The sequence below is a fragment of the Martes martes genome (genome assembly GCF_963455335.1).
Source record: "Martes martes genome assembly, chromosome: 7".
Lineage (NCBI taxonomy): Eukaryota > Metazoa > Chordata > Mammalia > Carnivora > Mustelidae > Martes > Martes martes.
This window is the reverse complement of record NC_137894.1, coordinates 59,581,428-59,594,510: the sequence shown is the minus strand read 5'-3', so window position 1 is coordinate 59,594,510 and position 13,083 is coordinate 59,581,428. Positions and strand designations below refer to the sequence as shown.

The window sequence follows — 13,083 nt, the reverse complement described above, 5'->3', positions numbered from 1 at the left end:
GAACATCAGAGCAATTACTTTTTCCTCCTACACCTATTCATCAACAACCATCCACCACCTCGCAGACCATCTCTTCTTCCAACCTCTACTCCTTCCCCGAGGAGTATGAAAAAGAAATGGTCAACTTACACAGGCTTATGTAGAGTTCTTAGAATGTATTTTTGTTCACCTGAAAAATAAAACTTTTAAAAAATATACAGGACTTTTTGAGGACAGGTATATCTTAAATGGCTGAATTATAAATAATGTCTCTGGTCATGTTCACAGCTAGAGCTGGAGCTAATGTCCCAATTCCAGTGAAGGCTTTAGAGTCAGGAGGCCAGCAGCTGGACCTACGAGTGGTCTCTCTAGACTCTTTGATCCATCTCAAAGTGGATTCAACAGTCCAGAATGCAGGGATGGGGACAGGGGACTGGATTCCCAGATGTCCTCCTGCAAGTTCAAAGGATTCTTAGAATAAGAGATCAATTTACAAATTATTAAAATATAGGACTAAAAATTCACACAATAAATATAAATTACAGGCTATTATTGGAGTTATAAAGTGGCATTTTATGTTTCTTCCCCACCCCCAGACCCCCACCAAAAATTTAAAAAGGCCTCAAAGGCTTCCTAATGACCAAAGTCACATCAGCTGCTCAGAAATCTCCTCCAGCCAAGACACCCTGGGGGTGCTACCAGCCTGCTCCTAGGCTATACCAGCTCAGCTGCTGTTACCTTGCCTGCAACATGGCTTAAAGCAAGACTTGTGGTTCTGTAAACTTGGATCAGAGCTAACTAGAGTGTAGGCCAGAAAACTGGAGACAAACTGTTTTAGGACTCAGGTGGATAAGTTTTTGTCTTTTTTTTTTTTTTTAAAGTGCCTAATTTCCCAAAAAGGAAACACTAAGGGGTTTGATATCTTGTCACTACCCACACTCATTGCCTAAAAGCAAGTGGCAGAAGGAAATGAAATCCAAATTGAGGATGTATAATTCTTGCTATCCCAGAACTATACAGATGTCACTTTCCTTGGTGTTTCTCATCTCCGTCAAAGTATAGGCTGCGTGTAAGTAGGGTTTATCAGGAGAGGTAAAGACAAACCAAGGTAATTTTCCCACGGCTGGTCTATTAACTGGCTATCAAAGCACAATCCTGAGCTTGAAGCCCACCTTTAAGCCTTTCTGGTTCTATAAATACAACGCAAAACCAGAAAATGTGCTCAAGAGCTCCGGTTTCACAGATTCCAGCCTAATTGCAGGGCTATACCGTCACAGGCTCAGGGAAGAAGGCAGGCAAGGGTGATTACTAGAACAAGACAAGATCTTGAGGAGGGGACAATAAAATAAAAACACTTGTGAGCCACTCTACTTACAAAAGCTTGCTCTTCCTAAAAGAACTCTGTGAGAAGGCCAAGGACTGAAGCACAGAGGCACTGCTCTTACCCCTTCCTTCTTCCCTGGCCCATATCCAGATAGTCAGGGCCACAACAGGAAGCCTCTTCCGTGGGGGCACTAGGGTGGGAAGAGGAGGGGATTAGTTCATTCTCCACCCTCCCTAAACGGCTTCTATTTCTAAGGTTTTCCACTGTCCTTTCAAGTCTAAGGATGATTATACTCTTTTGGGTCATAAACTTATCTTTCTGAAGTAAGGGGAATAGAATGGGTGATGAAAAAAAACCAACAGTGTTTGTGCCCTTCTGGCTAGCTGCACTTTGGGGGCCAGCAAATAGCCCTTGCATGACCCCATCAGTGGGTAGCTACCCAGGGTTGTGGGAGGATACATACAGTTCTGTGTAATTATAGCTTCTAGTGCATATGTCAACAACTATATACAGGGATCGATAAATTAAATGCATCTGTGGCCACTGCAACTAGGTTGACGTACCTGAGCTCCACTACTTTTGGTGCCCTCCTTGCGAGAGCTTCAGCTTATTAAAGAGCCCCTATAGCTCCCTCCTTCCCCTGAGTCTTGGGGGAAAGCCCGAGTCACTCGTGCACATAGGATACACAAGAGCTAGCGGCGAAAAAGGGTTCGGAGCTGGGATCTCCCCACCCCTCCCCCCATTCCCTTTATGGCTCAGGGCCCTGGCGCAGCACGGTCCTGGGAAGACCAAACCCCGAGCCCCCGGCGAATCGTGGTCCCTTGGCTGAAGATCGGGCTGCAGGCCACCCGCTCCCGGGGCGAGCTGGCGATCGTTGCGGGGAAGGGAGGGCGTTCACTCCCGTGGGGGTCACTCCCGCGGGCTCCCCGCCCCGTCCTGCTGCAAAGTCCTGCCTCCGGGGTTGGGGAGGGGAGACTGGTTCCCGGCTGCCCCTGGCGCAGAGGGGTTCAACGACTCCCCGGCGCCGCCGCCGCTTCCTCCTCGTCCTCCTCCAGCCCCCGAGGCCGCTCCAGCGGCCCGGCCAGGGGACTGTCGGCAGGGGGCTCCGGAGGCATGGGCCGCGCCGCCTGCAGCGGGGGCGCGTCGCGCGGTGCCTCGCGGCGGGACGACCCCGTGGCATTGGGCCCCGCCGCCTCCCCCGAAGTCCCGGACGGGCCGGTGGCGTTGGAGCCGCCGGGGGGCGGGCCGGCGGCTCCCCCAGAGGTCCCGGCGCCCACCGGCTGCCAGATGAGGCTGTAGTAGACGGCGAGCACGATGGCGGCCAGCGACACGGAGAGCACGTAGGCGAACACGGTGGCGAGCCGGACCCACTTCTTGTTGGTCTTGGCCGCCATCTTCGCCTTCTTGTCCCCGGTGTAGGTGGCCGGCTTGCCCCGCTCGGCCGGGGCCGCGTCGCGCTCCTTCATGGGGGGGCCCCGGCCTTTGCCCCGGTGCTCCACGGCCCCGGCTGGAGGGGGCCTGGCGGCCTGCGAGGACTGGACAAGGGGCGGCCCGGCGCCCTCCGCTCCCGGCAGCTCCGCGCTCCGCCGCCGCTCCTCACGCCGCCCGCCCGCAGCCCTCCACCGCGTCGCTGCAGCCGCCGCCGGGGCCTGGACCAGTCACTGCCTCCAGCGCCGCCGCCGCCGTCGGCCCGTCAGCTGCTTCCCCGCCGCCGCCACAGCCACAGCCGCCACAGCCGCCCGGCTCCGCGTCCCCATCCGCTGCTGCTGCCGCCGCCGCCTGCCCGGCCGCCGGCCGCCCGGTCTCCAGTGGCCGCGCGGACGGCGCGCTCGGCTCCAGCACGGCTCCCCCACCTCGCGCGCCGGCACCAGGGGGCGGGGGGAGCGCTGCTGGGGGCTGCCTCTTAAAAGGGCGACACCAGGGTCCGGAAGTGCCGCGCGGGAGGCGGGCTTCTGTCGGGCGCCGCGAGCCCCGCCGGGAAGCCCCGTTAGGAGAGAGTTAAAGGAGGCTGGTTCTTAAAAGGGCAACGGCGCCGCAGCCCAGCGCGGGCTGGCGCGACGAGGAGGAGAGCCCGGGGCGCTTCTTTAAAAGGGGAACGGCGCCGTTTGGGGCGGAGTGCGGAACTGGAAAGGGAGTGGGGAGGAGCGGTCTGAGCAAGGAGCTGTCAACTCCGGCGCCTCTACCCTCCGCTCCAGACTGTCCGAAGTGACAGATGGAACGGCAGCAAGGGCTGCGGTCCTCAAGCCTGCGCCCCACAAAGTGGGGGCGATAACACGCTCATGCTCTCGGCTCATGCCCCGCTCCACGTACCTTAGGAGCGGGTCTCCTGGACCCCTTCACTCCTGGTGGGCCTGGCCCACATCCCGCACAGGCAGCTAAGGAGCCTGGAACACTCACTGTGGTCACAGCTGGTCGCGCCCTCTCCTCTCCTCCCCCACCCTCTTCGGCCGCGGCTGGGGTTTGGGGCTCTTGTGAAATCTTCCCGATTTCCTCCCTCGTTCTCTTAGAGCCCGGGTCACGCTGCGCAGACCTTTTAAAGTTTCTGGGACAGAACCACGTGCTAAGGTGGGCTGTCCAGACTCGCCTCCCATCTTAGTCCCGAAGTTCGCAACAGGTCCCAGATCCCGCTTTTGGGGGACTTCCGACTCCCAGCTTTGGACTCAAGGAGCTGCACTGAAACGGTGGCTCTCAGAAAATTTCCGCTCTCTGATTCCCTCTGGGCCTGGGGGTCTGGGCTGTTGTCCGCCCCTTCTCCCCTCTTCCTTTGTGAGGTTTGTGACCGCTAGGGTCCGGTTGGTGCTGACACCCCCTCACCAAGCTCGGAGTCTCAGTAGCCGCTTTCCCCTGTCCCTCCCCGGTCCTTCTGCCCTCCTCTCTCCAGCCTTCTGTTCTCCCCACTCCCTCTGTAGAAGGCTTTCCAGAATTCATGGTTCCCTCCTCCCTGAATTCTACTTCCTGTGTTCCTGGGCTGGGTGTGCAGGCTGCCTAGGTGTCTTAGTGGGTATGTGAGACTGTGCCTGTGTGATGGTGTGTGGGTGAGAGGGCTGTAGTGGTGATGGGATCCTGTGTGTGACACAGGCCCCTTCATGTGTGAGACTGACTCCTGGCTCCTGACTCTGTGGGACAGGACCCTCTCTGTCCTTCCATCTTCCTTCCTCCTCCACAAGAATCTTTGCCTTCCAGACACCTGTCCCTTTATAAGGAAGCTTCTCCCCAGCATTCCGACCGCTACCTCAGCCAAACAGAGGCCAAGGGCTACCAGAGCTGAAGTTCTTGATCAGTTGCTTAAACCATGGGCCTGTAACTCAGACCCTCTCTCTCTCATTCCTGGGACCCAGGTGTGAGTCTGCCACTAGCAGTGGTCAATTGCATGCTATTTCCAGGAATAGCCTAGCTTGCCTTTGTGCTTTCTGAGAAATTTTAAGGACATCGGAAATTTGGAGTGTTAATTTCCTTTTGTGGGCTGTTGGGGGAAAAGACCACCACTCCTTCTCTGTCCTGCTCCCAGGTTGTTCCCAGCTCGCCCAGCAGGGTGGCCTGTTAAGTTAAAATCTCTGAATTGTCTCTGGATGTTGTCCTCTCTTCTCTTCCCTGCTTTCTGGTCTTCCTGGCAGAACTGATCAGATCAACTATACCAAGGTGAATTATTTTGGAAGATTCCAGGTAAGGCCAACCCAAAGCCTCCTTCCATTCTCTTTCTTGAGTGTACTCCATATTTCTTCTGTTGCAAAGTAAACTTTCCTCTTGCTTCGTTCCCAGTGGGGTAGGAAAACAGCATGTCACTTTTTTCTATGCTAAGGAATAAATATACTCAAAGCCCTTATTCAATTCCTCTCACCCTATTCTTCTCCAAACGAAACAGTGCCAGATTCTTTAACCTGTCATCAATAAGCCCTATTTATTATCTGGATTTACAGAGTGTCTTTTACTCTAGGAACTCAAAATGCTTTCAGATATAATTGAGCCTGATCTCCCTGGTGCCTGAGCCATTAAGAAACCATTAGTGTATTCCTGTTGCAGGCAACTCAATGGCCCCCTAGTGGCCTGAAAGTGAATATGCTTCTCTAAGTGCCTCTCCCCTACCAAGGGTAAACAGGAGAAATCAGAAAATCAAGGCAGCTTGGGGACAGAATGGGTCCCAAAGGTCATCTTTTGTTATACCCCCAAGGGCCCTAGAACCTCCTCCACAACATCTCTATGGCACCCTCTCCAGCAGCAGCTAAGACAGTATCCCTGATGGTGTACCTTATTGTCCGCTCTATAAGGCAGCCTTTTCAGCTTTAGAAAGTTCTAACCCATTGTAACAGTAGCAACATCCTTGCCCTTATTATGTGCTGGCTCCAGATTTAGCCCTTCCTTTCCTCATCTCATTTGTCTCACAACAGTCTAGAAGGCAGTTACTCTTTATCTCCATTTTTGAGATGAAGAAACAGCCTCAAAGAAGTTAAGTAAGTTGCTCAAGGTCACATAGCTAAATAGAATTCAAACGTGAGTCCTTCTGACCCTAGGGGGTTCTGACCCCTGCTCTATTCTGCCAGGGATGTTCAGGGGCCTGCTAGGGAAGGAAGAGGGCTATACGGGCAAGCTACAAAAGCAGCTACAAAAGTGGCCAACATGGAGTGGTAGGAGCCAGGAGAGGGTGTGTAGGCTGGATCCATGGGGAGCCGAACTGGAATATTAAGTTAAAAAAAAAAAAAAAGGAGAGTTTATTGATATGGGAGCACTCTCAGGTGAAATAGGATTTCGTACCCTGACAAGGATCCTGGGAGACAGAGAAAGGCAATGGCCAGCCAAGGGAAATGGAAATGCCAGAACTGCCATAGCAGAGGATGGAAGAAGGCTTCAGAAAGCTCAGAGAAGTGAGCCTGCTATGGTCGATACTCTGTGTAAGGTCAGAAACCCACGCCAGTCCTGCAGGAAGGCCCAAAGGATACTCTGGTTATCAAAGCAAAGAGGAACGCACTGGGAGAAGCTGTTTCGCTGTCTTCCGAACGTCAGGTCTGGCAGCAAGAGGCCATTACAGAACTGGCTCTTTGATAGTGATGGGGGTGATAGGACCATGAACTAATAGAAGCCAGAGGATGGTACACTACAGTACTGAGCAGCAAGTTGGACGCAATGGAGGGTCCTGATGGTAGAGCTAGGCAGACAGGGAATAGAACAGAGCATCCCTAGGGCAAAGTAGATGGGCAGCCAGGAATGGTTTTGCTCAACCCATGCCAGTGGTTCTCAAACCTTTTGATCTCAAGATCGATTTCACTCTTGAAACTGACATCTCCAAAGAGCTTTTGTTTATATGGATTATCTCTATTGATACTGTCACATTAGAAATAAGACTGAGAAATTTATAAAATACTTACCAATTAATTAAAAAATAATTAGCCCATTATGTTAACATCAATAGTATATTTTTATGAAAAGTAACTTCAGGGCCACCTGGGTGGCTCAGTCATTAAGTGTCTGCCTTCAGCTCAGGTCATGATCCCAGGGTTCTAGGATCGAGCCCCGCATTAGGCTCCCTGCTTAGTGGGAAGCCTGTTTCTCCCTCTCCCACTCTCTCTACTTGTGTTCCCCTTCTCACTGTGTCTCCATCAAATAAATAAAATCTTAAAAAAAAAAAAAAGAAAGAAAAGTTAGTATATTTATGGAAGGAAAAAAGTTAGTGAAAGAGTGGCTTTTTTCACGTTTTTGCAAATCTCTTAAAAGTGGCTTTATAGAAGACAGCTGGATTTTCATATCTGCTTCTATTGGCAATATGTTGTTTTGGTTAAAATATATGAAGAAAATCTGGCCTGACCCAGATATGTAGTTGGGAAAGACAGCAGCATTTTAATAGCCTTTTCACATAATTTGAGACTACACCAAAACTCAACAAGTAGTATTTTCTTAAGTGGTAGTTGTAATGTAGAATATGAAACTATATCAGTGAATTCAATCACATTAAAGTCTATTAATCTACCTGCACTATGAATGGCTCTTCTACCCATGCATAGTTTTATAACATCCTTCTTTGGTCATTTGGAAAATATTGGCTCATTGGATTATATTGATCTGTCAAATATTGATACAATCTATTATACAATATTAAAAGTTGTATTTGTTAATCTCAGAAAAACTTATTGGATTCTGTCAAACTCATGCTAGTGCATATAAGTTTTCTAAAATTCTAATTTTCACTGAAAAGTTTAAATTTTAAAATGAGTCACAAATACTCTCCGTTGTTTTCCTCAAAGGGACGGGCTTAATTGGTTTGAATTAGAAAAAAAAAATCCGCCAAATAACCAAGTCTTAACAACCACAGTTTATCTGTCAAGTTATTATTTCAAGCGAAAATGGTCTTCCATGAAAAAAAAAATTGTACAGCTGGTAACTCAGTGGTGCATAAGAGAGGCCCATTATACTTCTGCATGCGGTATAGTACTTCCCATTTAATAACAGAATATTCATTTTTATTGTTTTCAATAATATTTTTTGTTTGTTTGTAAGTAGGTTCCACGCCCATCGTGGAGCCCAAGGTGTGGCTTGAACTCACGACCCTGATCAAGAGATGAGCTGAGATCAAGAGCTGGACACTTAACTGACTGAGCCACCCAGGCAACCCTAACAGATTTTTTTTTAAATTTTTAAGTAATCTCTACATCTAATGCGGGGCTCGAACTCACAACCCTGAGATCAAGAGCTGCACACTCTACAGAGACCGATGGACACCCAGAGAATATTTAAAAGACATGTATTTAAGGGTCATGATTTAATAAATTTTAGCAATTTTCATTGCTTCATTAAGGACAGTTTTAAGTGAAACTGACTCTTCTTTCTTTTTTCCTTCCCTTTCTCCACTCCCCTCCCCCATTCCCTCTTTGTTTCCTTTCTTTCTTCTTTCTGTCTGTCTTCACAATGAACAACCAAAACAGCTTGGTGTCACAGCCTTGCTTTGTTAAGGTGCCAGAAGATCTATCCCACTGCTTTCACACTGTGAGTGCAAATGTCTAGGCAGTGAAAAAGGCAAATGACATCCTAGTATAATTTTGACCTTGTGAAATGGTCTCCAGGAATCTGCAGGACCTCCAAGAATCTGCAGACCACACACAAAATTGCTGAGCTGTACAATGAAAAGAAATCAAGAATGAAAGGCCAGGAGACTGATGGACGTTGTTCCAGTATAAAGTCACAACACCTTGTCCAGTTTCCAGACCTGATTCAATTTTCAGATCTAGAACCTTTTTTTTTTTTTTTTTTTTTTTAAAGAGGGAAGCAAGCTCCCTGCTGAGCAGAGAGCCCAACGCAGGGCTCGATCCCAGGACCCCGAGACCATGACCTGAGCCGAAGGCAGAGGCTTTAACTCACTGAGTCACCCAGGCGCCCCCAGATCTAGAACTTATTGCCTGAAGGAGAGGATAGGTCCCTATGAGGATGGCTTTTTAAAGATTATTTATTTATTTATTTGACAGGCAGAGATCACAAGTAGGCAGAGAGGCAGGCAGAGAGAGAGAAGGGGATGCAGGCTTGCCGCTGAGCAGAGAGCCCAATGTGGGGCTTGATCCCAGGACCCCGGGATCATGACCTGAGCCAAAGGCAGAGACTTTAACCCACTGAGCCACCCAGGCACCCCAAAGAAGGCTTTTTAATACTATGGCTATACAGCAATGATTTCACTAGTCCTTTCCCAAAGGGACCCATGGCCATTTACTTGGGTAACTGTACACTAGGGAAAGTGAAATGCCATTTTTTAAATCAAAGATTTTTATTTGAGAGAGAGAGAGCGCATGAGAGGGGGAAGGGTTAGATGGAGAAGCTGACTCCCCACCGAGCAGGGAGCCCAGTACGGGACTCCATCCTGGGACTCCGGGATCATGACCTGAGCCAGAGGCAGACGCTTAACTAACTGAGCCACCCAGGCGCCCATAGCCAAACATTTTAAGGTCATGCAATGTTTGAATTATATTGATATCTGGGGATCTGAATCATCATCAGGGCTCCCCAGAAGAGTGGCCCTGGGTAAACATACGTATAGGCTCATAAGCTATACAAATGTTGGTTAAAGGCTTAGAGAAAGCAATATTGGGGAAATGGGAACATGAAGGTCTCAGGGAAAGGCACGTGGATGTATGAGCGAGCACAAAGTGTGAAGACCTATATATTTCATGTTAATGTCCAACTGAGAGCCTCCGCCAGAAGAGACATTAAATAACCAAGTAAATAGAAGGACTTGGCTAGCTGATGTTTGCCAGCCTCTGTCATCAACCATTCACGTTGGCACAATGGGCACATGAATAAGGTGGCCATGTTGGCACAGAGGAGGCCACACACAGGCATCCTGTATATGGTGGTAAGGGTGGGTCCAACAGAATGGGCTCCCACTCACCAAGGCTGATCTGCCAGTTGTGGCTACCAGATGTTCAACCTGCCAGCAACTGATGGTCAACCAGCTACTTGGTAACAAGTTGGCTACATTGGACCTGCTCTTCTCTAGAAGGCTGGTGATTAATCTTGACTTGAGTCAGCACATGTTCCGGATATGGATTTCTCTTTCTTGCCAAAGGCCTCAACCAGCACCACTCCCTGAGGGTTTAAAGAGAATTCCATTTACTGACATGGAATCTCACATAACATAGCAACAGAGCAAGAGTAAGCAAAAGAGGTGGAATCTTCTGGGACCCTCATGTACTTTGCCGCCCACTTGAGCTGGCAGAGTAAAAGAACAGCCTTTCAAAGGTGCAGCTGAAGGGCCATTTTAGAGATGATGGGACACCCTGTTCCAGGATGAAGTGTGTACCCTATTCAATAACTGTAATATTGCCCAGTGAATATGATAGAGAGGTCTAGGAAACCAGGGGTGGAAGGAGGAATAACCCCACTTAACATCACTCCCAGTGACTCTTTTGGGGAAACTTGTGGTTCCTATTCCTACAGTTCCAGGCTCTCTAGGTTTAGAGAATCTGGTTCCCAGATGTAGAACACTTCCACCAAAGGACAGAACAAGAATCCCATAAACTTTTAGTGTGGCTGCTTTCTGTTCTTCAAACTCCTTATGCCAAAAGACCAGTAGTTAAAAAAAAAAAAAAGAAAGAAAAGAAAAAAGGAGTCACATTCTTGTAGAGGTACTTGATTCTGATCCTTTGGAAGAGATAGATTGCTGCTACAATGGGGTCAGGGAAAATAGGTTCGGCACCCTGGTCATCTGCTAGGATATCTCTTGGTACACACTTGCCCAATTTTGACAGTAGTAGGGAAATGCAGCAGCCTGGTTTGAGGAGGACATGGTGATTAGAGGCTCATATCCCTTGAATGAGGATCTGAGCCATTTTACCAGGTAAGCCAACTAGACCCATAGCCACACAAGTTGACGGCAAAGAGAATCTAGAATGGGTAATGGTTGGGGAGTGGGGGGTGCTGAATATCAGTTATGTCACCAAGACAAGCTGCAGTAGTGGGGGCCATAGTTCATTCCACTCACCTTCTTGTAAGTTTCCCAGGGAAAGCAATCACCAGAATCCCGGAGGAGTGATTCCAGATAGAGGGAGCTTAGCACAGAAGCAAGTAGGTCTGAATTGCTCACAGAAAGTCCTGCCATGATCACTGTGGTGTACTACCCAAATCCCGCCTTTGGGACAAAGAAGCTTATCCCCATGTTGCCAGAAGTGCTGGCCTGACGGCTGAGAGATGAGTCTCTCTCCAGGGAATTCCTTAAGCTGCCAAAGGGAGAGGATTTGCCTGACTTCAGGAGCCCTTCCTAGGGATAATCTGGCCAGCGTAGGGGTTCAAAGGACCAGTCCTCTTGCTTCAGTTGGGGCCATCTCAACTTGCCTCTGAATGGTCATCTCAACCCTAAAGCTCCTCGTGGAGGTGTCCTTTGTGGAGACTGCATCGTTGATCGATTTCTACCCCCCCAATCCTGATTCCTTCCCTCCCTCAAGGGTGTTGTGTTGCTTCAAAGACCACCTCCCAATAAACTTCCCGCAAGCAGATCTCTGTCTCATGTTTCATAAGAAGCCTGACCTAAGACCGTCACCTAAGATTCTAACCTTTAGGACCCCAGAGGACAAGTCTAAGCATCTGAAGGTGGGTCTCATGGACCACCGCTGTCTTCCATGCTGTGGTTTTCTCTAAGTCCTCACAGCATGTGTGGGCTTCCTACATCCTCGCTGCCCTTCACCAAATGTTCTCCAGCTTGTGTGTTTCCTCAGGATAAAGCATCCTAAACTGAGGTCCCCCGCGTATCTCAGTTGTGGTCTGACACGCATGCCAAGAATGAGAAGGGGCTGAGTCTTTCTTGGTTCTCGAGCCCTAGCGGCTTGCTGGAGCCAAGGGTCAAGCACTTTAGAAATCCGAACTCCTCGCCTTGGTTCCCTCTCTCCAGCCACTCATTCCAGGTCCTGGAGGGTCTGGATGCGGCCAGTTTCACAGTATTCCCAGAGCTTCCCAGGCCCTTCTGTTAGATACCAAGATGGAGAATCACTGGGCTCAGTCCTTTAATTCAGCAGCCCGAGAGGCTGTCCGCTTAGCTAGCAGCCTTTTCATTTGACTCATACGGAGCTGGCTGTCAGTGAAAACCCTCAGTTTTATTCACACATGCCTCTGCTAAGCTGCCACTTCCCCACCCTGTCCTTGTACAGTTGGTGCCTTGGAGCCCAGCCCGGATGTCTCCGTTGAGCTCTGTTCCTTTTACCTTGTGAGGTTCAGGCTGCTCTCCATCCAGCAGGTTAGGAAGTTTTGGGATCCCGAGCGTATCTCCCAACACATTTCCTGTCCTCACTGGCTTCCTGCTATCCAAAAAGGTGAGGGGCTTGTTCACTGTGCCTTGACCCAGGCCCTGATAGAAAAGGTGGGCCAGCCCAGGAGGAAGGACAAAGTCAGCTGACAAGGTTGGCTCTGAGGGCATCGCTTATGCGTCACACACCCAGCCCACTGGGAGAAGGACAGCATCTAACTTCCTCCCATTGCACTCATAAAAACTGATCCATCTCACAGAGAGATAAACAGAGGCAGAGAATATGAAAACCACGTCCAAGAACATCCTGCTGGGGTAGGAGCCAAACTTTCCTGCCATCTGCAGCTCTCGTCTCTAGGTTTATCACCTGTCAGAGGAAAGGCAGGGGAGAAGAGTGACGAGGTTGGCCCTTCTGATTAGAAGGAGAACGATTTTTAGAGTTGGAAGGAATCTGAGAAAGAATCAAAAGCTTAATAGATCCGGGAGCTCAGGTAACTTGCCAAGATCTCATGGCAAACTTTTGCTCTGGCTGAGACTAAACTCTGGGTTTTGAGGGTGGGCCCAGCGCTCACTCCTTCAGGTAAGTTTGATGGCACTTAAAAGGGAAACACATGGGGGGGGCACCTGGGTGGCTCAGTCAGTTAAGCGGTGGACCCTTGATTTTGGCTCAGGTCATGATCTTATGGGTTGTGGGATTGAGCCCCGTGACCGGCTCAGCGCAAAGTCGGCTTGGGATTCTTCCCCTCTTCCTTTGCCTCCCCTCCTTGCCCTCCCTCCACCCCCACATATGCTCTCTCTCAAATAAATTTATAAATTTATAAAATTCTTATAAATTTATAAATTTATAAGAAAAAAAAGATTCTCTCCCTCTCCTGCCCCTCTCCCTCTCTAAAAAAAAACAAAAAACAATGACAAAAAAAAAAACAAAAACAAAAACAAAACAAAAAAAAACAAAGGGAAACACACATGGGAGTTATTTTAAGGCCCAGATGGTTCCTTCTATGATTCTAGAAGGGCTTGGCATAGGAGGACAGACAATGTCTTCCCCCTAGGCTTTTGCAGAAAACTCTTT

The 13,083-nt window shown here is 49.3% G+C and overlaps 1 protein-coding gene across 1 annotated transcript; it reads right to left on the bottom strand.

Moving 5' to 3' along the window:
- Positions 1–1,088: 1,088 nt before the first annotated feature.
- On the bottom strand, positions 1,089–2,949 carry INAFM2 (InaF motif containing 2). The gene has a single exon (XM_080808466.1). The coding sequence runs from the start codon at positions 2,767–2,769 to the stop codon at positions 2,311–2,313; it is 459 nt and encodes a 152-aa protein (XP_080664592.1). The 5' UTR covers positions 2,770–2,949; the 3' UTR covers positions 1,089–2,310.
- Positions 2,950–13,083: the final 10,134 nt, after the last annotated feature.

What these genes read in the sequence shown, in the direction of transcription:
- INAFM2 (XM_080808466.1), bottom strand. Translation starts at nt 2,769, where the DNA reads ATGAAGGAGCGCGACGCGGCCCCGGCCGAGCGGGGCAAGCCGGCCACC.